The sequence below is a fragment of the Centruroides sculpturatus genome, unplaced genomic scaffold (assembly GCF_000671375.1).
Source record: "Centruroides sculpturatus isolate CEXI.00-Female unplaced genomic scaffold, Cexi_2.0 scaffold806, whole genome shotgun sequence".
Taxonomy (NCBI): Eukaryota; Metazoa; Arthropoda; class Arachnida; order Scorpiones; family Buthidae; genus Centruroides; species Centruroides sculpturatus.
Genome location: NW_019384938.1, coordinates 362,946 through 389,296, shown reverse-complemented (window position 1 = coordinate 389,296; position 26,351 = coordinate 362,946). Strand labels below are relative to the sequence as shown.

The 26,351-nt window shown below is 31.9% G+C and overlaps 2 protein-coding genes across 3 annotated transcripts; one reads left to right on the top strand and one right to left on the bottom strand.

Moving 5' to 3' along the window:
* The first annotated feature begins 2,538 nt into the window (after nucleotides 1-2,538).
* Nucleotides 2,539-7,912, top strand: LOC111632084. Its single transcript, XM_023376444.1, has 6 exons — nucleotides 2,539-3,329; nucleotides 3,396-3,786; nucleotides 3,850-3,925; nucleotides 4,150-4,266; nucleotides 5,415-5,846; nucleotides 6,715-7,912. Exons 1-6 carry the CDS (start codon nucleotides 2,951-2,953, stop codon nucleotides 6,736-6,738), a joined length of 1,419 nt encoding a protein of 472 aa, XP_023232212.1. The 5' UTR covers nucleotides 2,539-2,950; the 3' UTR covers nucleotides 6,739-7,912.
* A 980-nt stretch (nucleotides 7,913-8,892) lies between these two features.
* LOC111632085 lies at nucleotides 8,893-25,037 on the bottom strand. Of its 2 annotated transcripts, none has more exons than XM_023376445.1 (12): nucleotides 24,384-25,037; nucleotides 23,522-23,595; nucleotides 23,280-23,439; nucleotides 23,098-23,154; nucleotides 22,931-23,031; nucleotides 19,317-19,359; nucleotides 15,001-15,139; nucleotides 14,805-14,898; nucleotides 14,179-14,299; nucleotides 13,913-14,058; nucleotides 9,054-9,230; nucleotides 8,893-8,970 (listed from the first exon to the last, which is right to left on the bottom strand). In XM_023376445.1, exons 1-11 carry the CDS (start codon nucleotides 24,447-24,449, stop codon nucleotides 9,164-9,166), a joined length of 1,068 nt encoding a protein of 355 aa, XP_023232213.1. In that variant the 5' UTR covers nucleotides 24,450-25,037; the 3' UTR covers nucleotides 8,893-8,970; nucleotides 9,054-9,163. The 2 variants fall into 2 exon arrangements, with proteins under 2 accessions (XP_023232213.1, XP_023232215.1); XM_023376447.1 differs by lacking the exon at nucleotides 24,384-25,037 and adding an exon at nucleotides 24,200-24,228.
* Nucleotides 25,038-26,351: the final 1,314 nt, after the last annotated feature.

Genomic DNA, 26,351 nt, shown 5'->3' with positions numbered 1-26,351 from the left:
TAATTTTTTAACATTGTACAAGAATCGTACATGTTTTTTTCTACATCCCCTTAAAGATGGGATATACGAAATCGTAATATCACCGGTTTAACATTGAAATCCGTGAGTAATATAAAATTGGAAAGCGGAATAAAAATATCAAATATTTTAATGGATTTTTTAAACTCCTGTCAACTATACAGAACGATCATAAAAACATACCAGTAAATTCTTATCGGTTGGGTTAAGTTATAAATCTACTCGTTATTCATATAATCGGGTGAGGGCGGCCAAATATCTAGCGGGCAGGCGGCTAACAGCCCAGGGGTCGTATTCTGGTCACCGTCTTTGGTCTCTCGTCTCTTACTAGCCGGTCGCTGATTGGCTAATCCAAATGATTAGCCAATCAGCGACCAGCTTGTGAGAGATGAGAGATCAGAGACGGTCAGTGCCGGCCCGAGGCAAGTTTTAGGATGGAGCGAGATCCTATTATGGCGCCCCCTTGGTGGCCCCTAATTTATACCCTCTACTCTAACACTGAGGCGCCACCTAAAACTTAGCGCCTGGAGCGGCTGCTCTGTTCGCCCTGTGGTAGGGCCGGCTCTGGAGACAGTGACCAGAATATGACCCCAGAACTGGTCCCGGATAGAATTGGAAACGTTATACGTGTGTTGCTTCCACCAGCTTAACCGGATGAGGTTGGCGCTCTGTAAAGAGCATGCGCGATTGAGTATAATCTGGCTATTTGGAAGCTGACAATACATCGCTTCCATTCCTCCTCCACTGATATTCGAATATACAATAGCGATCTTATCGTTTTTTTTCACACGTAGTATAGAAATTTGTAATGAGATACACAATGCAGTTATAATAAAATATTAATTTTAGTTATATGAAAATAATCGCACAATATGTATTCATTTTTTAGAAAATACAAGGGAAACGGCGCATTCACCCCTTCTAATGACGGCACGCCATTGCTTTTAACATTTTGATACATTTGTGAAAAATATTGAAATGCAACCAGAATTACAGTCATTACTTCCGCATAATGTTGATATTAAGTTAATTAATTAATGTCAATCAGATTTTCTAAGATATTATTAAAGTACGACAACGATTAGGTAATGCTACTATTGTATCCACTGCCATCTATTGACACCCGGACGCACTGTTAAGTCCCTCCAGGGAAGCAATATGATTAAAAACGCACAAAGAAGGTGATAAATGTCGTTTATTAGTAGACTTTAAGAACTCAATTGTATACAATTTAGAATTATTCGTAAGAGATAGATTACGTGACTTACCTAATTCTAATTTCACTATTAAAAATGCAGATGAACTAATAAGTAGAATGGCTAATATAAATTTTAAATCGTCTTAACGTTGTTTTGATGTGCCCGTCAATAAAATGGAGCAAAATTGAAAATAGTTAAAATAATTTACAAGTAGAAAAGTGGTTAACTATAAATCGTATCGTATAAATCGTAAGAAAAATAATTTTACGATGGCATTGTCGAAGATTTGGACTAGGACGACAGTTTTAGGAGACGGATTAGAATAGGATTGGGTAATTATTTTTTCCAAAGGGCCACAATTAATTTAATACAAAAGTAATAAATCCTCGGAATGCCTTTCGGTTCACTTTTTTCACTCCGCAAGGAAAATCGAGTCTGTTTCGGGCTTGGACAAGTGTGCACGACACTTCCCGACGTATAATACAACGCAAGATTTACAGTTTTCGTTCGGAGTCCGTTTCCGTCACTTTATGCCGCATTCTCTTCAAAAGTCCAACGTTTTTCCCCGTTAGATTTGCTTGACCGTCCGTGGTTACATCCGTCGGCTCGTCCAAACACGCACTGACCTCCGCCAACGAATCGCTCCGGGTCGCAGTCCCCTTCGTCGACCAATTCCTCCGTAATTTCAGAGTCCGCAGTTATCCCACGTAGGAAGACGAGCGGCCCAGCGATGGGACCAACGCGACAGCTATTGTCCGGGGCCCAGAAAAAAATGTCGAAGTCGACCGCTTTGTGCCGTGGCCCAAGTTCCCCATTTCTCGCCGTCGTTAGTGCGTGGGGCCAGGGAAACGTTATCGAAGTCTCCTTTTTATCCGGACGTATTACCATCGCAGGATCCACCCAGAATGTCAATGAGCCGTCGAGTAAATTTTACATAAACGCACGTGTAATTCATCTTTGCGCTCCAGTTCCCCATAATCCAGAACTTCCATAAAGAGCGGCGCTTCGATTGTTTCCGAGACAACCTGTTCTAGCATGTGTGATACTAGAATCTTCAAGACTTCCGGCACGCATTCATTTCCAGAGAATTCATCCGAAGATACGTACTTCCTAAAGAAGTGGATCCAGAAAGCATTAGTTCATCGCTCGGTCCAGAAGGAGTCTTGATAGTGGAAGCTTCCAAAAAATGTCGAGAATTGGCCTTTAAGGAATGAGCGATTCCTATAACTGTACAGAGAATCCCCACTCCCGTTGCCGTGAAAGAGGAACAATCTGCAACTAATTAATTTCTATTACTCTTGTTAAGTTAAACCATTAGCAGTTTACTTAAAAACTGCCGATCGGTTACTCATTAAAATCTCTTTTCTGTAACACTAATAAATAATCCTATACTTAACTTCAAACTTCAGATTTTTCTGCTTTGAAATTGTCAAGTCATATATAAAGGAAGCTAGGAATTATAATTATTGTTTTACTTTACAAGGAAAGATTTGAATTGAGAAATTAATTTTTTTATTACATTTTACAGTAAATAGTAACCCAAACTACCAAAATAATAATGATAATTAATTATATTGTTGTTAAATATATGAACTATTGTTAGAATGGCAACTAATAAGATGAAAATAAAACAATAATTACCAAAATCATAATCGGACAGAAGTGCATTCTATCCAAATTTCCGTTTTTTTTAAAGAATCAAAGTGACAGATTAAAAACAAGCGAAGAGAAAAATGAATAATACAGGATTATTCGGAAGAGTCAATTTGGGTTTTGATGAATATGACGAAAAAACACCGGAAAATCCTTTTACACGTTCTGTGAAAAGCATTCGGATTCGTCCTTTCTCACAATCTCTTATTACTTCCGAAACTCAATTATGCCAAGTGCCATGCATCATTAAAGAAAACTGTTGTCACGGACGACGACGCTCTGGCTGTCACTGTGATATGAAAAAATCTACTCAATCTCTATCCTCGTACAAGAATATTTGCCCGACAGCAGAGGAAACTACACGCAATTTTCCGGAAACTGATGGGAATTTTAAAGACTATTTACATTCCACCCGTTACCGTCCACCAAGGGAATCGAAACAAGCATTTAATTTACAAAGTAAGTTGGTTTATTTTTCATTATTTTTCAATACAAATCCATCTGGAATTGTTCTTCATCTTGCAGAAGAAAAGCCGATATTAAAATCGGAATTAGCAATTTCCCAAGACATAAATGAAAATTTATACTCGACAAAGTTTCGTCTCGATAATGACGTTAAAGACAATGAAAAGAACAAATTCGATTTCTCGTACTCAGAAAACGAAGGAAGTTTTCAGAATAGTTCAGATATTGTAGAGAATTTTTACAAATTAACCCCCGAAAAACACGTCACTTTTGATGTTCCATTTAATTCGGAAAAAATTAGAAATAAAGAAGCGAGTACAACCAATCCCATTATCAAAGAAGAATCCGATGAATCATCTCTACCGTCGACCAACAGATTTATTAATGATAGTTGCAAGATTCAAGACGAAATTTTTCATCTCATTCAAAATTTAAATGACAGAATCAGAAGGTAAATATGTTAACTTACAAATAAAAGTAAGAATAACAGTAAATTTATGTCAGTGCTTTATAGATTAGAAGAAAAAGCAGCAAAAGACGCAAGAAGAAATAAATCACTGAGTAGAAAAATGAATCAAATAGATAAACAAGTAACAAAAGCTTATATTATTTTTTACTGCTTGCACTTAATAACAGATGGTGCCACGCACAAATTTATTTATAATTAACAATACAAAGTTATTTATAGTTAAAAACTTAACTTGGTGACTTAAAAAGTCGATAATTATAAGCGAAAATATTATTCATAATAGTTCTTTCCATTAGATATTACTCCTGTATAAAAATAATTTTTTTTTTTTTTTAACTTTTCAAGCTTTCTGTCGTTCGAAGTTATTTCTCAACCTGGAATTCGTCGAAAGCAACTTACACGCGGTTAAACTCCTGTTATAAAATACAAAATATTGACTTAAGGAACAGCCAGCCGTCTGGGGTTAGTAGATCGAATGATTGCAATAGATTTGCAAGCAAACAAAAATTATGAAAAATTTAACTTTGATTTTACTCAGTGAAGCCAAAAACTTCAGGGACAAGCATTACTTTCTATGAAAATAGGAAGTAATGCTTATCCCTAATAGAACTAAGCATCAGATGGCGATTGACTTTTGAAGAGTATCGATGCTAATTTTGCTCCGTTAACCGCGAAACATTTTCAAATCGGTAAAATGCTATATTGGTTATCCCAAAAGCTGTCGATGAAATTTTAGTGTGGACTATTCGCTTTCTATTCCATCCTTTGGTCATATTAGTATGAATGGAAATGAAGATCCACTCTTTCCCCACAAGCAAAGGGACTGAGGGTAATAAAAACATTGATAGTAAGTAAATTGACATTTTAGTTTCTCTTCAGAAATGTCATTCCTCTTGTACCACCGAACACAAATCCTATTCAAACCGTAATTACACCTCGTACCATCTACACAGTGTTAAGTTCTTTCTTTAAATCGTATCTATAATACAGTACTTAAAAAGCCATCCAAATTAATTTTTTTTTTTTTTTTACCACCGAAGACAATGAATTTCCAATCTGTAACCGTGTTTTCTTTAACAAATTGTCATTTCCTTGCTGCAATATTTTGCAGCAAGGAAATGACAATTAAATGATTGCCAATTTTGATATTGTTTTCGTTAAGTCCAAACTAAGCACATTACTCTTTTCACCGAAGATACTACTAACAGGAAGTTAGAAATCGGATAGAACTTGCATAACATCCAGTTTATGAGACAGATCTAATTATTCTTGCTTTACTTCTGTGTTAATTTCGAAGATCTTTCACCTGAATTCTTCTTTCCGTAATGCATAGGTTCTCTTATTATTTCATTTACATTATGAGATTTGTTAATTAAGATTACTATTAATTCGTATCTCCCCGGATGCCTTTTTTGAGTGTAGGACCAAATCCTAGAAAGCTGTACATCTGATGCTTAGTTCTAGTGAAAATAGAAATAATGTCTTTTCCTAAAGTTTTGAGCAGCATTATATTAATTAAATAAAAAAAAATGCGTGATTTATTTGTAAATGTTATAAATTATGTGATTTTTCGGATTTTTTAAAATTCATTTTAATTATATTAAACATAGATGGACCTACCTTATCACATGTTAGAAAATCAAGCACCAAATGGAAATCTAGAGTGCCAAAGTTCTCCCAACTATTTGAAATCTTTTAAGAACTTTGTCAAAGATCAGTGTCAACGATTTAAGACCGAATCGGTAGAAAATATTTCTAAAAAACTTTTTAAGTTTCCCGAAGAACTGAGAACAAGAAACACCAAGGTTAAAGCTCCAAAAATTGCACACGAAAAACAATTTGAGTATGCAAAGGAAAATAAAACGTGTGCGACGATAGATAAATCTATCCAGACAATTAAAGAAAGTACATTGCCAAATGAAAACGTCATCGTAATGAAAATCGATCTTCAAAAAGTAAATGATATTATAAAAGAAATTATTTGTTTACTGGCCGAACTTTGTCCGATATTAGAAATGGAAATTCAAGATTTGACGAACAGGGTACATCTGTAATTAGTACTTCATTTTATTTGTAATATTTCTTATAAATATTGAAAACAAGGCCCAGAGATTAAGGGTCGACCTACTGTTCTGGGGACCCGAAATCGAATGCCGACGGATCGAAGAGCACCGGGAATTTTTCGGTGGATTATCCGTCCGGATACGTCGGTCCTCGTCCCTCACCTTTCGGCTACCCCATTGTAGACCTCATAATGACCCGGCTAAAAAGGCACTCTTAGTGCTTACAGAACTAATACAGTAGAGTCTCGAAAACTCGGCACTCCGGATAACTCGGCCACACCCTGGCAGGGCAAAAAAATCCTTAGTTAATTAATTTTCATTATAGACAGCTTTATAAAAGTATAAAAGCTCTCATAAAGTATTTTTCTGAGGTCTGTCTTATCAGGTAAATTACTGTACACAGTGTATTCATTAATTTTCATTTTCATGTAGTAAAGGCTCTATGCCTTCATAAAGGACGTACTTTTCCTTTGTTTAAGGGTATTTGGGCAGTTTATTCTCTGTTGTATTCTCAAGCAGACAATACATACAAGTACAGTACAGTATTTTCTGAGGACTCCACAGTCTTATTCTTTTTAACCCCATTCCCGATAACCCGGCATTTTCACAAACTCGGCCACCCTTCGGTCCACATTAGGCCGAGTTTTCGAGGCTCTACTGTATTAAATTTAAAAAAAAAAAAAAACATTACAATCGTCCTTATTAATCAATTTAAAATATTTTCTAAAGGTTAGGTCTATGAGCAAATCTAAACAAATTTTATTCGTTTTATTTAATTTTTTATTATATATTTTGTAAAAATTATGTGCGAAGTCGTTGATGCATTGTTTTAATTTATATTTCCTAGGTCTTAAATTTGAACAATAAATGAAAGATGAAGATTTGTATTCGACCGAATTTTCTTTCTAATACGATCAATCAAAATTTCTATTGTTAATTACTTCTTAGAAGATTGAATAAACTTACACTAAATTAAATAAATTATATTTTATACTAATATACAGCCCACTAGTGGCCGAGTGGATGAAACCACCGAACAATGATAGAATGTTCTGGTTATGTGGATTTTTCTAGGTTCTATTTGCGTTAATAACCAATTGGGGCCAATTTCCCATTCAAAGTCTTCCCGGGAGGCATATCCTCAGCAGATCGTCCACGTATTGAGCTGTTCTGTACAGTACAAGTAAACTATGTTTACCTTTTTGCTTAGGGCCTCGAGTTTCAAAGAACTCAAAAATTTCTACAAAAAAGAAAACTGAAGTCAAATTTTGTAACATAAATTTTTATTTAAAATTTTTAAAAACGTGAAGGACCTGAGCTTAGGGCCTCGAAATGCTTAAATCCGGCTCTGTGTCCCATACAAAATTATACAAGTACAGCTCAACTTGTAAACTACCCCTGCCATATTTAAACAATTTATTTTTATTGAATCATTAGATTTTTAAATACAAAATTGATGAACATCTGATAAATCCTGGGTGTAATATAAATAAAGAATTTTACACGAAATTACTACAATTTTTTAAAATATAATCTAATTCGATGTAATTTCTAAATAAATAAATAAACATGGAAAATTTACTGCATAATTCAAGATTAAAAATAATTTAAAAATGAACAGTTTAATAACAACTTATATTCTTTAATAGCCACAGGATATGGGAAAGGAAATTTATTGTTCTGGGAAACAGTCATTTGTTCTCTATTTCTTAAACATTAATCACTCTCTCAAACCTCTCTCCTCCGAAGATAGCCCATTAACGGGGTCAAAAACAATGTTCTTTAACTTCCCCACTGCATTGATCAATTCGGCCAAGTAATTACAGTGGCTAGTTCATCGTTATTAAACAATTAACTTTACATTAAAATTGTTATAAAACTATATTTATAAACTTAATTTTCTATGTATAAATAAAAAATGAAAAAGAAATATTTTTAATGAGAAATAAACTGTCTTTTGTTTCGGACAAGAAGATGATATCTGATGAATGAGGACCATTATGATTCCATGACTGATTTTCCCAAAATAATTCGACTGCCGCATGTGACCACTTACCTAAAACAAGTAAAATTTTCACAGTTTAACTTTATAATAAAATAATGTAATTTATAAAATTTACCCACCATTTTGCTGCATTAATTTACAAACAATTTTAAAATCTCCATATTCTAGTTTGTCTGGCTTTTTACTATTAATAGATACATGTAATGAACCCTTCTTTCTCCTATTTGTTGACGATTCCACACGTAAAACAGAATATTGGGACGCAAAGGAATAATAATCAAAAGTCAACATACCCTGAAATATTTCAAGTAATGAATAATTACATTTCTCTTATTCTGAAATAATTTACATACTTACCTTAAACAGATTATTTTGGAGAAGTGATGCACATTTGTCATTCATTTGTAAAAAGAGAGGATGATGATAATCAATCATATAACTATTATTTAATTTAATAGTTGACTTCACAGAATATATTTCTTTACTGGGAACATATAATGTCTTGAATATAACTGGAATTGATTCCTTTATTCTATCAATTTTAAGCCTTTAAAAAAAGAACATAATCATTTATAACTAAAAATATAAATAAAGCTACACACCAACTGAATGCCGAAAATCTATCGGGCTAGTATAAGGCTAATTATTAAATTTAATAATTAGCCTTATACTAGCCCGATAGATTTTCGGCATTCAGTTGGTGTGTAGCTTTATTATATATCGGGTTTAGCAATGTTTGTATAAAAATATAAATATCTGGACAACAATTAATTATGACACACACAGAAGAAACACTACATTAAAAGATAAAAGTGTCTTCTTATTTTCCCCCTTCTTCATCCCATTGGGATCTAACAATTGTCTGTTAATAGCTTTGGTGAATGTTGCCCGGAAATTTAATTTAATTTCCGGGGCAACATTCAACATTTATTTAATTTAGTGTTTCTTCTACACATCATAATATTCTTTATATATTTTACATTTAATATACTGACTAATGTACTTACTTCAACTGCTGAAGTAAAATATCACTGAATTTGTATTCTTTTTGGATAATCAATTTAAATGATTTCTTAAGAATTTTGACAATATTTGAAACTATAATATGAAGCAAATAAAAATATTTATGTTTAAAAGTTTCAAAACTTAATAAATCCAATAAAAATTTCAGTTTTTCTTACCATTAACTGAATGACTATGTTTTAAGAAATTAATTTCTTTTTTTATCTTAAACCATTTTGCTGGAAGTTTTAATCCACGATAGTCAAATTTTTCATTTTTCCATAAGCTACTATACTTTAATGTTGATGTCAATGCAGAAAAACCATATTTGGCAATTGGAAGTATTACAGTGGCTTCTAGAATTTAAATAAAATGATATATTAAAGTTTTTTTTTTTCAAAAATAATAAAATTCTGTAAGATTTGCAAACATGAAATACCACTATAATCATTCATTGTGGGAATCAGTATTCCATTAGCAGAAGAATTAAGATTACACTGCCATTGGACATCATATGTATTTCTGTAATATAATGATTATTTAACCAAAAAATTAGAATATAATATTGATAAAATATATACTGAGCCAACAAGAAAGAGGAAGCAAGGGCTATAGCCTCGTGAATCAGACTGAAGTCTGTATTATAACATTAACTATAAAGTCTAGAAAACTCATTTGAGTAATTTCAAGAGCATGAAGGAAGGAAATAAAAAAAAATCTAGATTGCCATGTACCAGAACTGCTAATAGCTTCCATACCCAAGTGTGTGTGTATGTGTGTATTTATACCATCAGGGCCAGCCTTAGGAGGTGCACGGCCCAATTGGGAACAATTTTTGCGGGCCTCGGGTATGGAAATCAATCAAAATGTGCACTTAAAAAATGCATGCAAGTTAATAGACCAAACAGATATAAGCTACATTTTAATATAAAATTGCATAGATGTAAGCTTACAAATAACAAAATTCGTATATCACTTGTGAAAAGTACAGTACATAATTACGTCATCATTTGCTTTAGTGACTATGAAATAATTTATTAAAAATATTAATTTATTTTTGTACTGCTCTTTACAGTAATCTTCTAAAAATCAGTGACTTCATATTTCAGATATATGATTTATATCTTGGTCACTAAAACTTACCTCATTTATGGGTCCACAACACAAAATTAATCAGCTTGCAGAAAAATCACTGAGATCTATAATATTCAGTCAACTGTGTTTACACTTGATGGAAGGGAAACTTGGACCATGCAATGGAAACAAACATATGTCTGACAACCTCTAGAAAATTTGGTCAGTCAACGTGTCAAAGAAAATGTTTTTTAACAATGTGGAGTAAACTCAATGAAACTGAGGCCCTGTCCCTTTTGTAAAATTTAAATACTTGATTCTGAATATCAGCCTATTGAGTCAGGGAATTTTGCCAAATCTAAGACATCACAATGTGTCAGCAAGTTTACCAAATTGGCTGCATGTGGCCTTCTATCAAGAAGGTCACGTGCAGCCAATCTATTAAAGTCAAGCCTAAGTAGATCTAAAAGACTATAAATAGGCAAGGAAACATGTGATTGGGTGGTTTTATTTTCTTTCGTTTATGTTTTAATTCTTTTTTTCCTATAATCAAATGTTGGGTACAATCACCACCCCATTGGGCAGCTTCACCACCGCTTTTGGGGAAATTATATCCAAAGTCCCTTTTTTACTTCCTGTTGTTGTGTGTACTTGATAAGCCAGAGGAGATTACACTCTAGTGCAGGGGCCTCTTAGGCACAAGCCCAAATGGAAGCAATCAGTCCAATCGGCTTAAGGTTGGCCCTTAAGCCGATTGGACTGATATTTATTCTAATAAACAACACAGCTATGATATGAAAAAGTTATAGTAAGTGCCTCTAATAGTAAGAATGCTATCTTTTGGAGGAAGATAGGCTTATTATAAATTGAATAATTGCACATTCTATTCAGTATTGTCACTTTTACCATATGTTAAAATAAAGTGTGTGCATTGAGTATTGCATTGTTCTTCAAATAATAATAAAATGAAAATGTTATTGGATTTATTTCATTAATAGTCATCCTTGATAATAGTCATACCAAATTCCCAAAGAATAGAAATCATAGTCTCCTTCTAATGAAAAATGTTACAGACAGCACACTGTTTACTTTATATACTTTACATACACATTATTCCATATTCGTGGTACATATTTAAGCATTTGTCCCCATCCCGCACATCCTCTATTATCTTCGCCAGGATTTGCTGAAGCCATCCAATAATTCCATGTTTTATTTGCTACAAGTTTAATTGATAAATCTCTTACTTCCTTCTGTAAATATTACAATAAAATAAAAAACTACTTTAAATAATGAATAATCACTTTTAAAAATTAAACATTCATAAACAAAAAAGAATTTGCATGTTTTTTAATTAAATTGAATAAAATTACCTGATAAATGACAGTATCTCCAGGTAAAGAGTAAGTATCCCAATCATTTAGCCAAGGTGGTGTAAGATGAGAATGTGATACCCAAGCAAATGTTCCATTTAACAGCTTTAACCATTGATTTCTTCATCAATATTATACAAAAAAAAATTATAAAATGTTCTGGTGTTGTTGAAACTCTACTTGTTAATATATTGATACTCTTAAACAAAATTTATATCAGTTTTAACAAGCTACAGCAAAATGTAGTGTTGAAAAACTCTCTCTTCTTAATGGTTTATCATCAATATTTGAGAATTAAAAATGAATATATTACTTTAATTTTCAAAAGTGAATGAAAATAAGTATGTACAGTAAGTATTTTAAAAAATTCACAAAAATTAGAAAAACATTAATTAAAAATGTCTTCATCAATGCAAAATCCAAGATTGAAAAATTCTGCATAAAGTTTGAAAAATTTAATTAAATTTATTTATTTATCTTATTTACAGTAGGAAATGACTACAATAATGGATTTCCTACTGTATATACTTCATATTAATGATTGCATATTTAATAATCCAGTTTTTTTTAATCAAATGAATTCAGATTCCAATTTAACATAGTTCATATAAACCTCTAATACTAACCTTAATTTCACAGTTGAAGCAGTATTTAAATAATTTCCAATCCATATTGGTTGGTCCATGTTAGCAGGTACAAAGAATTTTCTTTTTAAAACTTCTGTAAATACAGTATATATTAATAATTCTTGCTTAATGACATTTTTAATCCTTAGTTTAAAAATAATTACAAATAACGAAAATACATGTTACTATTTAATACCTAAAAATTCATCAGATGTTATTCCTCCACCAAACAGCATAATTATAGGATGATGATGATATTTATGACTAATATTGAAGAAGGGAATAAAGAAACTATCCAACAAATATTGTGCATTTTTGTGGAAGATCTCTATCATCTGAAAAATATGTAATTCCTAAAATATTGATGAAATATGGAGAAATTCATCCTACAAACTTTTTTGCTTAAATTTCAAATATTTTTTCAATTATAAATAACAGATATTAAGTTAAATTTTTATTTTCTAAGTTATTGTGACATTGTCGCAATGCTGAGTTGCAATTTTTAATTATATTATTTTTAATTTAAAATATATGCTCTCTCCATTTTATTATAGCCTTGGGCCTGTTATCATATGTTTCCTGATAACAGTAGAGACATGCTGGTTATGTTTCTAACTCTGTTCTGGGAAAAATTTTTGAATTAAAATAACATAACTTCTAGTCTATACTGGAAGTTTGTATGTAATTGATCATGACCTCCTGCCTCTAATCTTTCCATATCTGATCTTGACTTTCATCTATCTATCCCTATTCTTGAGATTAAGGAAGGACAGACAGATGACAGTGGGAATTTATAGGTCTGCAATTTTAAAAAATTGCAGACCTATAATAATTATAAATAATGGAAATACATGTAACTATTTAATACCTAAAAATTTATCAGATGTTATTCTCATCTTCTTATGTTATTCAAAAATATTCATGATTCGAAAATTAATTCTTTATAGTATGTTAGATGATATCAAAAATGCCATGAATCATTACACAACTTTAAAGCATTAGTAACGTAGTCTGATGCTTCAAAGGAGTGTTGTAATAAAATACATGCAATACACATATGCAAACTAAATATATGTTCAATCTCATATACTTCCATAATGGATTTTATATTTTTATTTGAATGTTAGCTGAAGCTGTTCTGATTAGAACAAAAATGTTTATACTGTAATTACAACATTTACATTAGTATCAGGGCTGTGGAGTTGGAGTCGGAGTCGTGGAGTTTTGGTATTTTAGCCGGAGTCGGAGTTGGAGTCGTCAAAAAATCCGCTGACTCCGACTCCTTTTTACTTACCTCTATTAAAGTCAAGCCTAAGTAGATCTAAAAGACTATAAATAGCCAAGGAAACATGTGATTGGGTGGTTTTATTTTCTTTCATTTATGTTTTAATTCTTTTTTTCCTATAATCAAATGTTGGGTACAATCACCACCCCATTGGGCAGCTTCACCACCGCTTTTGGGGAAATTATATCCAAAGTCCCTTTTTTACTTCCTGTTGTTGTGTGTACTTGATAAGCCAGAGGAGATTACACTCTAGTGCAGGGGCCTCTTAGGCACAAGCCCAAATGGAAGCAATCAGTCCAATCGGCTTAAGGTTGGCCCTTAAGCCGATTGGACTGATATTTATTCTAATAAACAACACAGCTATGATATGAAAAAGTTATAGTAAGTGCCTCTAATAGTAAGAATGCTATCTTTTGGAGGAAGATAGGCTTATTATAAATTGAATAATTGCACATTCTATTCAGTATTGTCACTTTTACCATATGTTAAAATAAAGTGTGTGCATTGAGTATTGCATTGTTCTTCAAATAATAATAAAATGAAAATGTTATTGGATTTATTTCATTAATAGTCATCCTTGATAATAGTCATACCAAATTCCCAAAGAATAGAAATCATAGTCTCCTTCTAATGAAAAATGTTACAGACAGCACACTGTTTACTTTATATACTTTACATACACATTATTCCATATTCGTGGTACATATTTAAGCATTTGTCCCCATCCCGCACATCCTCTATTATCTTCGCCAGGATTTGCTGAAGCCATCCAATAATTCCATGTTTTATTTGCTACAAGTTTAATTGATAAATCTCTTACTTCCTTCTGTAAATATTACAATAAAATAAAAAACTACTTTAAATAATGAATAATCACTTTTAAAAATTAAACATTCATAAACAAAAAAGAATTTGCATGTTTTTTTATTAAATTGAATAAAATTACCTGATAAATGACAGTATCTCCAGGTAAAGAGTAAGTATCCCAATCATTTAGCCAAGGTGGTGTAAGATGAGAATGTGATACCCAAGCAAATGTTCCATTTAACAGCTTTAACCATTGATTTCTTCATCAATATTATACAAAAAAAAATTATAAAATGTTCTGGTGTTGTTGAAACTCTACTTGTTAATATATTGATACTCTTAAACAAAATTTATATCAGTTTTAACAAGCTACAGCAAAATGTAGTGTTGAAAAACTCTCTCTTCTTAATGGTTTATCATCAATATTTGAGAATTAAAAATGAATATATTACTTTAATTTTCAAAAGTGAATGAAAATAAGTATGTACAGTAAGTATTTTAAAAAATTCACAAAAATTAGAAAAACATTAATTAAAAATGTCTTCATCAATGCAAAATCCAAGATTGAAAAATTCTGCATAAAGTTTGAAAAATTTAATTAAATTTATTTATTTATCTTATTTACAGTAGGAAATGACTACAATAATGGATTTCCTACTGTATATACTTCATATTAATGATTGCATATTTAATAATCCAGTTTTTTTTAATCAAATGAATTCAGATTCCAATTTAACATAGTTCATATAAACCTCTAATACTAACCTTAATTTCACAGTTGAAGCAGTATTTAAATAATTTCCAATCCATATTGGTTGGTCCATGTTAGCAGGTACAAAGAATTTTCTTTTTAAAACTTCTGTAAATACAGTATATATTAGTAATTCTTGCTTAATGACATTTTTAATCCTTAGTTTAAAAATAATTACAAATAACGAAAATACATGTTACTATTTAATACCTAAAAATTCATCAGATGTTATTCCTCCACCAAACAGCATAATTATAGGATGATGATGATATTTATGACTAATATTGAAGAAGGGAATAAAGAAACTATCCAACAAATATTGTGCATTTTTGTGGAAGATCTCTATCATCTGAAAAATATGTAATTCCTAAAATATTGATGAAATATGGAGAAATTCATCCTACAAACTTTTTTGCTTAAATTTCAAATATTTTTTCAATTATAAATAACAGATATTAAGTTAAATTTTTATTTTCTAAGTTATTGTGACATTGTCGCAATGCTGAGTTGCAATTTTTAATTATATTATTTTTAATTTAAAATATATGCTCTCTCCATTTTATTATAGCCTTGGGCCTGTTATCATATGTTTCCTGATAACAGTAGAGACATGCTGGTTATGTTTCTAACTCTGTTCTGGGAAAAATTTTTGAATTAAAATAACATAACTTCTAGTCTATACTGGAAGTTTGTATGTAATTGATCATGACCTCCTGCCTCTAATCTTTCCATATCTGATCTTGACTTTCATCTATCTATCCCTATTCTTGAGATTAAGGAAGGACAGACAGATGACAGTGGGAATTTATAGGTCTGCAATTTTAAAAAATTGCAGACCTATAATAATTATAAATAATGGAAATACATGTAACTATTTAATACCTAAAAATTTATCAGATGTTATTCTCATCTTCTTATGTTATTCAAAAATATTCATGATTCGAAAATTAATTCTTTATAGTATGTTAGATGATATCAAAAATGCCATGAATCATTACACAACTTTAAAGCATTAGTAACGTAGTCTGATGCTTCAAAGGAGTGTTGTAATAAAATACATGCAATACACATATGCAAACTAAATATATGTTCAATCTCATATACTTCCATAATGGATTTTATATTTTTATTTTAATGTTAGCTGAAGCTGTTCTGATTAGAACAAAAATGTTTATACTGTAATTACAACATTTACATTAGTATCAGGGCTGTGGAGTTGGAGTCGGAGTCGTGGAGTTTTGGTATTTTAGCCGGAGTCGGAGTTGGAGTCGTCAAAAAATCCGCTGACTCCGACTCCTTTTTACTTACCAACTTGTTATGTATATAAAATGGAAAAGTATTGGAATTGTGTCAAATTTGACCCTCCAAGTCTTTTTGCAAATCTACACGTTTGGAGACCTCCCGAATCCCTCAAAAAAGTCAATAAAGGGGAAAAATTCGCGCATGTGTGTGTTGGCATCTAATTTGTTTAATTTCTTTATTTTCTGTTCTGAGATATTAAACAATATCTCAGAATGGGTAAAGTTTAAGAAATGAAATGTGGCACTGTAGCTTGTGTATAAAGGGGCATTAATACTATTAAATTTTGGTTCCTAATTAAAGGTCGACAGGGTGAAGACATAAAAGTGGTCACATGTCATATCTCTTAATGAATATTTTACTCGTTATTAGCATTCAAAATTTAAAAAAATAAAATAAAACTCGTATCTACACTCAAAGTAAGCTTTTTTGCCATTTTATAATAGTACAGTAAAACCCATTAAGATGTTCTTGCCTAAGATGTTAGAATGTATATAGGGACATGATTCAGTTCAACCACTTTGACGCTTAATAACTAAGTCCTGTGTTAAACTATCTGACTCCGATTCTGACCACTCTGACCACAGAAATTATTAGGCTTCAAACAGGGTGAACAAAATCATGCCCCCCACACATAGTCTAACATTCACACATATAGAAAAAAAAAACCTCGAATCTTTTGGATATCTCTAAATTTCAAGGTATCCTGGTCCAAAAATGTAAAAATTTGGGAGGGGTCATTTTTTGACTGAGCGCTAGACTTTTCCTCTGTTATATATAACAGCTGGAGAAGTAAAAATTATTGAATACATATTTATATATTACTTAGAGAAGTCTTTTAGCTTTGGAATAAAAAGTATCTACGCTCTATCTTTATTAGAACTCTATTTATTGAATCTTTTATTCTGAGGTCACATGATGACATCAGAATTTCCGGGTCTCTTTCAGTAACAAGTCCACCCCTGGTTGGAGTCAGAGTTGGTAGATTTTTACAGGACTCCACAGCCCTGATTAGTATCTTTCTTTATTCTTGTTATAATGGTGTCAAGTTTTGAAATAAGTCTTCTACAATAAACTATATTAATCTATTATTCCTTCCTCTATAATCCTAAGCTAGTAGATTTGAAAATTTCAACCTGTATTTCTGACATCCAAAAGTTTATGATGGCAAAAAATTTTTATTAACTAATTTTGGACATGCCTTTTGGATTAATGTAAAATTTTGATCCCTTTTCAGTACTAGGACTGTACAAAACAATTTTCTACTTAATGTATTAGGAGTTGCCTCTTCATGTCAATTTACCTGTAAGTAGTCTACATCATGCTTATACATTTCTAACTGCTTCATCATTCTTTCCATCTTGGATTTTATGTGCATTCATATTTCTTCATATATGTGCTGTGTATGAATAAGGGATTCCATAGTTCTATTATTTCTTCCTCTAGAATCCTAAGCTAGTATTTGAGAAAATGGTAGGTTTGAAGTATATTAATTAATCTAATCTGTAATTAAATATACAAAGTGAGTTCACTTGATAGAAAAAATGTTTTTTTTTTTAATTATTAAATAGTCAAACCCATATTTTTGGAAGCTCTAGAGTGGGCCTATTACATAGCTGCAATTTCTCAAAAAATAACATTTTCCAGATGAATAAAAAGTTTTAGTCCTCACATTGTATGAGGATGGAAGATTAATTCTACATGGGTGGAAGTAATGATTGAGAACCCTTCTAGATAGTTCTGTGGAAAATTTATTTTACAAATGTCATCTTGATGTTCTAATATTTAGCTTTGCAATTTTCTACTTGTAGCCCAAAATATATCATTATTTCATCATTGTTTTGGTGTTGTGAGGGAATTACATATATGCCTGATTTTTCTAACGTAGTTAATTTGTCCCTGTCAATACATAGAAGGTTAAATCCTGATCTTTGAAGTCTTCTAGTAATGCTTAAGGACACAGATCCAAGTTATGGGATGGAAGAGCTTATATAAATGCAATCCTTTTTATTATTTCTAATTTTGATGGTGGGAAGAGGGTTGTGTGTATGCACTTGAATTTAACATAAGGTGTATCCTGCCCTACACATTATCATATTAATAAATTGTAGCTCTTTTTGTACCAAATGTTGCCATGATGGTAATAAGTATACTCTACAAATAAGTACAGCTATGGCATTATTTATGTAGCCATGCAGTTGGAATGAAATGGCCAATATAATGTGAGGATATAGATTAAACTGAAACACACTAAAAAACTCCTTCAGGCATTTTCATATTAGGAAATCTAGGAAACTGATGCTGTTGTCTTTTTCTTTTTCTACAGTAAAATTGATTAAAGTGTATATCTGGGATCGTAATTACTGTAATGTAATTGCTCATGTAATTGCTTACAAACTGCAAAAGTTTGAAATCAGTTCCATCACACAGTAGTAATATATCATCTACATATCTAATATATAATAGTGGATACTGGAGTACTAAAGGTACACAAAAAACTCTAAATTCATCAATATTTCTCATGATTAACTCTGCAAGTATTGCTGATAGTGGAGAGCCCATTGGCTCTCCCTGTTTTTGAAGATAAATTTGGTTATTAAAACAAAAATAATTGTTTTCTGTTATTAAGAATAGAGCTTCACATATCCTACCTAGCTAAACTTTTGTTAAGTAGTAGTGCATTTTCCAACATTATTGCCTCAAAATATGGCACCAACAGATAAAGGGAAACAACATCAATCTTAAAAATCTAATACGAGTTTGATAGTAAAGTACCTATATATTTGTTGATTATCATTTTTGCTTTGATGGCTGATGTAGCAACTAGATCTGAGTGGGGCATTAGGGATTTTAGAAATTTTTCCATTTCTTTTCTCCATACAAGATCAAAAAATATTCTTTATAAAGTCTCAGTAGATTTAAAAAATTTTTTTTATTTACACTTACGTATCACTTACAATAATATAAAACCAAGACTCAAAAGAATATTTGAAAGTATTACATAAGAATAGGACTTTCAAGATATTTCTGAAGTATCTTTGAATAGGTTATTTTAATAAAAAAATATCTCTACTAGATTAAATACGCACACTCATTTATTTTTCAAATTTAGTTTAACTAAACTGAATTTGAAAACTTGCAAAAAGTAAAAACAATCTATGCATGCATGCCATAATAAACAACAAATAATTTAAATTGATAATTTTTTACAGAATTTTAAACAATACCTCAGAAGAATTCTTTAATTTTTGTTTTAGCCAGTGGTCACACCTGCAAAATATTTAATTTCATAAAAAGAATAAAGTTTAATAAAGAAATATAAGATTCAATTTTTAAAAAATAATTTAAAATAAAAAAATATTCTATTTTAAAGTATAGTGTGATCCAAAAGTAACATAAAATTTGAAAAAAATCAATAATTCACTAAATATTTACAATAGCACAATGAAATTTTCACAGAAATGCACAGAATGAAGTGGGATTTTTGTTTATAATGAGAAAATTTTAATACCAAATTACTTACATTTCCTATCATCAAAACGCTCTTGAATTGACTGCTTAGTTTGTGTAACACCCAAGAAATTATTACAAATTTTCGATTTGGCACTTATCATTCACGAGCACTGCCATCAGACTAAATATGACACTATGCACGACATTAATGTATTTCAGTTGATATTGCTGAAGCATGATGGCTAATAGAGTCCTTCAATTCAGCCAATCATGCAGACCAAACTCTATACACCTTTGACTTCAAGTAGCCCCATAATCAAAAGTCACAAGATGTAAGGTATGGAGACATTGCAGGTCATTTATATGAAGAGTTGTCTGACAGGAGAAGCAACGTGCAGAGGTGCTACAAATGATGGGTAATACATTGAAAATCTTGGTATTATACACATTGAGCAATCAATTTAGAAGCCATCTGGTAATTGGAAATGTAACTAATCTGGTATTAAAATTTTCTCTTTATAAACAAAATTCCACTTCATTCTGTGCATTTCTGTGAACACTGCATCACATTACTGTAACCACTTAGCAAATTATTTTTTCAAATTTTCTGTTATTTTTGGATTACCCTATATTTTTAATTAAATATATAAACTTTTTTTTATTATATTGCATAGATTGCATTTTAACACTGTTTTTTATGTTGTGAAAAGAAATAATTTAATTGTTTGTTTGTATGGCTGTGTACTTTTATGTATATTCTTATGTTTTGTGTCATTGTAGTGTTAATAAATGTGAAAAATAAAAACAAAAATGCAAAAGCAAGTACAATTGCGCAACACCAGTACACCTGCCAGTAGTGTACATGAAATAAAAATGGAGGAGTATAGTCTTTTTCCTTTCTGTTTTTGGAAAACCAACACTTACAGGAAGTGTTTAAATTGATGACCATCAGTTACATTGCATGTAGTACCTCTTTGAACCATGTTAGTACTGTACATATATGGGATGATTCTGCAGTATCCTGGGTTTCTGCTTCAGCCACAATTTATGCTATTAGTTCTTCAGCAGAGTCAATTGGCATCTTATAGACAAGACTTTTTCTGTGACCCTACAAAAAGAAGTCAACAGGTGTTTGATTAGAAAAATGTGAAGACATAGATCCCTCCTCTGCCAATCCATCTGTCTCCAAATGTATGGTTCAGATGGTTATGAACAACAGAACTGAAGTGTGCTGGTGCTTGATCATGCTGGAACTACATGTTATGTCAATGGGTATATTGTCCAGAAGTTTTGGTAGTGCTTCCTGCAGAAACATCAAGTACAATGTGCCATTGAGACAGAGTGGTAGTATGTATGTCCCATTAGCTGCTGCCCTACAATTCCCACCTATATGTTGATGGCAAACCTCATTAAAATGTCATAGGGGTTTTGTAATCCTAAACTTGGCCATTTCCTGAGTTGAACAAGGCCCTCTCTATGGTAAATGACATCTCATCTGAGAACCTCAGCTTTGGAAATCTGGGTTCTTCATTGTTGGAGGAACAATTGAGCAAAAGCAACACATGGAGCATAGTTTCCTGAACAAAATACTTTACCTGCAGAAATAATATAAATGCAACTGGTATCTATGCAACACCTGTCAAACATTCATATGGTTCATTGACAGAGCATTGACAAGTGCTTGTGTACTTGTTGATGGATTTGCCATAGTATGTACCAAAACCTGTTCTTCAAAGTTCAGCATTCAGGTTCTCTTTGATGAACCATTCTTAGATCTGTCTACAATGAAACTGCCTGTTTCACACAACCATTGACATGTATGTAAATGGTTGCATGAAACATATATTCAATGGAACTAGACAACATGAATAACACTTCTGATACAGTCACTTCCCACAGCCTTCCCACTGCTGTCAGCTCCACCATAAATTAGCATAGCAACATATTCTGCATTAGTGTAATGCAAAGCCATCTTGCATCTGACAACTTAACCGATAATGTACATGTGTTGGACCCTACCACTTTGCTCAGGATGATTCCATAAAATCTGTTTTTTTTAACTGACTGGTGGGCAGTAAAAAGACAATTCTTTTAGCAATCCTATTATGAGTTCATCCAGGCCCACATTGGGGCTGCTGGATGGTAAAGGATAAGGCCTGACATATTCAGAGAAACTGTCCCAAAAAATTTTTTGGGTTCTATCATGGCCCATCCATATTCAATCTCAGGTCAGCCAGAGCAGTATACTGGCATCCAGTCATCCATAAAATCTACTTCTGAACAGCAAAAAAAAAAAAATATATACATGTGCTTTACAGAGTAGCCAATAGAGACAACAGCACCAAATGTTTCCTCCTCCTATATCTCTTAAAGAAGTCTGTGGCACCCTTGATTCATAGGATCAAATTTGCTTGTATTGACCCCTACTATTACCCCTATCAGTTTGTTATAGAAATTCAGATAGTCCTGTAGAAATGTTAATGCCTGCCATACATGCTTTTAATTTTTTAATATAGACAACAATACCGTCATAATGTTATCTATTTGTGCATGTTAAAGAATTCTATCAATATGAAGTTAATTGGCTGCATTAATTATATGTGGCAGACTCAATAAATAATGTTAGTATTGCTGTTAAAAAATAATATAGCATACAAGGTTGAGCCTAATAATATTGATAAAGTATAAAGTAATGCAGCCCTGTACCAACAGTTGTATCTGCCAGCTGGCATTTGCATCTACCATACAGTTTATAGAATAGAATTGCCCATATCAAACAACAATCAAATAGTAAACTGTTGACTTTTGACAGTATCCACTACAGGATATATGAACAATAGAATATCATGCATGTCACTTCAAAAAGCTTGGGTTCAAGTCTATATGGTTCACTGTCTGTTTTTTCAGACTTTCTTGAATTTTTGAATCCACTTGTAAGTTTTTCGTAGTGAAATGCATGACTTTCCATATTGCACTTACAACCTGCAGTGGATCTCATTAACTTGTAATTGCAATGCCTTTGGCTCAGAAATTGAACAACAGTTTCTTGTTGTTCAATTTGCTATTCTGATTCTGCACCAGAATCAAATAGCAAGTTGCTGTTCAATTCTGGTGCAGTTTGATTTGGGCAATGCCATTTTGTAAACCATGTAGTGAGTTAGTGAATACAAAATGTCACCTTGCAGAAATGAATGACTACTGGTACAGAGTTGAGTTACTTAATACTCTTTCAATATTACTAATCTCAACTTTGTATGCTATATTATTTTTCTTTAACTTTATTTATTGAATCTGCCTCATACACGTGCTGTTGCAACCTATTGATTCATAAAGAAAAGATTACAGATAGTGTTTGATTGTTATATCTTTTCGATTTAATATTTCTTACCAGTTAATCCCAATGCAAAATTTTGTATTAGAAAATTTTGGCTTTTTCAATACATTAAGTAATCTATGTAATGCCAGATTGCTTGGATGTCCTTCATAACCCTATTAGAAATATTTTGTTATATTAATAATAAAATTTATCTTAATTATATATAATGAATAACATACCCATTCCAAAATAAAACCATCAATATTTGCTGTATGAGCTTGAAGAAGTAAATAATCCTGCAAAAGAGTATAGAGAGACAATATTTTTCTTTTCAATTTTCTGATAATATGGAATGACATACAATTAAATACCCGTAGTCATAAATAAATAAATAAATACAGTCTTATCTATATTAACTCACCAGATAATCATCATCAGTATCAGATGTTAAACCTAAATAAGGTTCGGTTATAGTTGCCAAATTTATGTGTTTAATGCTACCATTATAAAATGATTGTTCATCTATCAAGTCTGCATTATAAGTAAATGTTGTTTTAATGGCATGACTCTCTTTAGCTTTCCTAAAATATAATTTAACAAACAAAAATATATCTTCATGTATTATTAAATATAATAAAATATTATTTTCAGTTAAAAACTTGCCCATGAAAGCTCCAAAGACCAACAGTCCCATCTTGAACTCTTGATAATCTATTTGTTGTAAGATCAACAAATATCTAAATAATAATAGAAAAATATGTTGAAAAAATATTTCAACATACTTGTAGGTTCAATTTGTACGTTAGATTAATGGAATAAGGCAATGCTACACTTGGGTGATCTGCCAAGAGGATAACTTTCTACGGGAAACTGGCCTTTACTAACATTAAGATACACAAAGAAAACTCAGAAAATTCCACATGGGCAGCCTAATTGGTGAGATGCAAACCACACTAACTACCAGTGTTTACTGCTTTTATCCACGCAACCATTGGTAGGTTGAAATGTAAAATATTTATGCACTTTACCATAACTTAGATTCTATACAAGACACAAACACAAATCCAGCATTTTGTGACGCACAAACTGTATATCTACTCATAATCTTAAAGATAATGATACACATTTTGATCAAAATTTCTTATTTTCTAATAACTGAAAGGGAAATTCTATACTATCATTTCGTCTCCATGTTTAATTAATTGATTAAGATCACTATTATTAATGACTACATTTGCCTGCATTAAATGCGTATAGATTATATTTAGCGCAGTGGTGATTAATGGTAGATAAAAGGCAAACTAATGTGACCAGACAACATCCAGTTTGAGCACTTCGTACCTTATCTCTCGTCATTTGTTTCAAACAAGGGTGGGGAACGTCTTAAAAGAACCAAAATCATTATTATTTTTACTTAGCATGTAGTAAGCATACAAGTTTATGTTATATACAGTAAGTAATATATTACGAAAATAACATACAGGTTCTTAAAAACGAAATTCGATCCAAAAACATATACAAATACCTTGCAAGATTCTTCAGTTATAAACAGAGAAAATAAAAAGAGAAAATGAAATATATTTAAATTCATCACTTTCAAGCGAAATGATTATTAATAATTGATATGTGTCAGTGACAAGGAGGTTATAGTATCACGGGAGATCTATTTGTTTATATATGATCGAAACGATAAGCTTGTGGAATAGAACTAAATGATTTATAAACTCCACTCCGTGTGCAGTAACAGGGTCCTTTTCATGTTCATCGTGGATTCGATCGGGTTCACAAGAGTGGCCAGACTGAATCCGATAAATCTAGTCGGCTAGCCCAAACTCGAATCCGGTCCCCCAGAGCGGAAGACTCGGATCTTTTCAGAAAGAATTCTTAGAATCCAAAATGATTTTAAAATATGTACATTGCACAGGATGTTTCAAGAAAGATTGGGAAAAGTTCCTAACACCTAAGTAGGGCCATTTTCGCGTAGAAAATCTTCCGGAGAGGTTTCTCCCTTGGCAAATCGTCCACGCGTCACGCTACTAATTCCATCATTTCAGTCCATTTATTTACAATAATCTTTGTTGAAAATTTGCATGTAACCCCTCAAGGGTTCATTGTTAAGCATATATTCACTAGAATGTTCGTCTTAATCTTCTTACAATGTGTTAGACACGTAATGAAAACCCGAAAAAAATCCGCGTGACCTGCCTATTGGTAAGGGACGAATCCGCGACCAACTACCAGTGTTTTAAATAAATGGATAAATAATGCATTTATTGAAACATTTTATAAAAATTATACGAGTGTATAAATGTTTGAAAAGATATTCTAAATGTTTAAAGAATTGTTTCTGCCAATTAAATTTGCTTCTACACTAGTTTTTTCCACTGCTTCGCTGATTGAGTGCACCCTTTCCAAAATATCTGCAGTTTTTTGTGTTGAATTAAAATATTCTTCTATTCTCCACATGGTTATAGGTTACTCCAATGACCTTGTAGCGATAAAGTAAAACTTTTGTGTGTCCCCAAAGAACAGACGGAGAGTGGCCAGTGTCGGGCCTTTCCGAATATCCGGAATCGAATACTTAACGTGCAACCCTGAAAACTTTTTAATGGGTGATCTGTCCGTAATAAATCAGGGTCCGTCTTTTACCATACTTTCCAGAGTTTATAATTCCAGTTTACTTCAATATTCTATCCGAAAACCGCACGAAACTCCCAGGTATTATTGTAATATAAAATATCATAAGAAATATTCAATGCATAGAATAGTACTTCGTAAAAATTGATTACTGTACATGTGGTGGATGGGCGGCTAAAAGGAATACAGTACGCTACCTATCTAAGAACTGTGAATTCAATTGTTAATTCCATGTGTTTATGTTTATAACCTTTCAATATATCATCGTTTCTATGGAGATCGAATTGGATACATTATATTTTACTTTATTTTTTAAATTATTCTTGGATCCTGTTGGCACTAAGGGCCATTTTAACAGATTCATCAGCGATTTGTCAGGCCCACAAAGAATGGTCGGATAATAAGGGATGTGCCCAAACTATCAGGACTAGAGCGCACAAAAAATTTCTAGAGATTCGAACCCGGATCCTCTATAGCAGTGTTTTTCAACCTGTGGGTCGCGGGTAAAAGAAAAAGACAAGTGTTTGTAGGTCCTACACTACATTAAAAAAAAAACTACAATTTCAGCGAGAATTACGGCCCACCCCAGAAAATGATAGCGGAAAATGTGTTGAGCTGATCTGCAAAAAGAAATAAAAAGTAGAAACGTAGAAGCTGAAAATTCTGATCCTAAACAAAAAAAAAAAGGTCAACATCTTCCTGTACCGAATGTTATAATTAAAGGAAGTTTCATACTTTATGTGTGTTAAGTTATTGTCGATTCTTCTGAAAGTTTCACTTTAATCAACAATAATTTGTCTCAACAGAAAGAAAATTAAATACATAGATTTTAAAATCACTGATATAGTTTTAATAT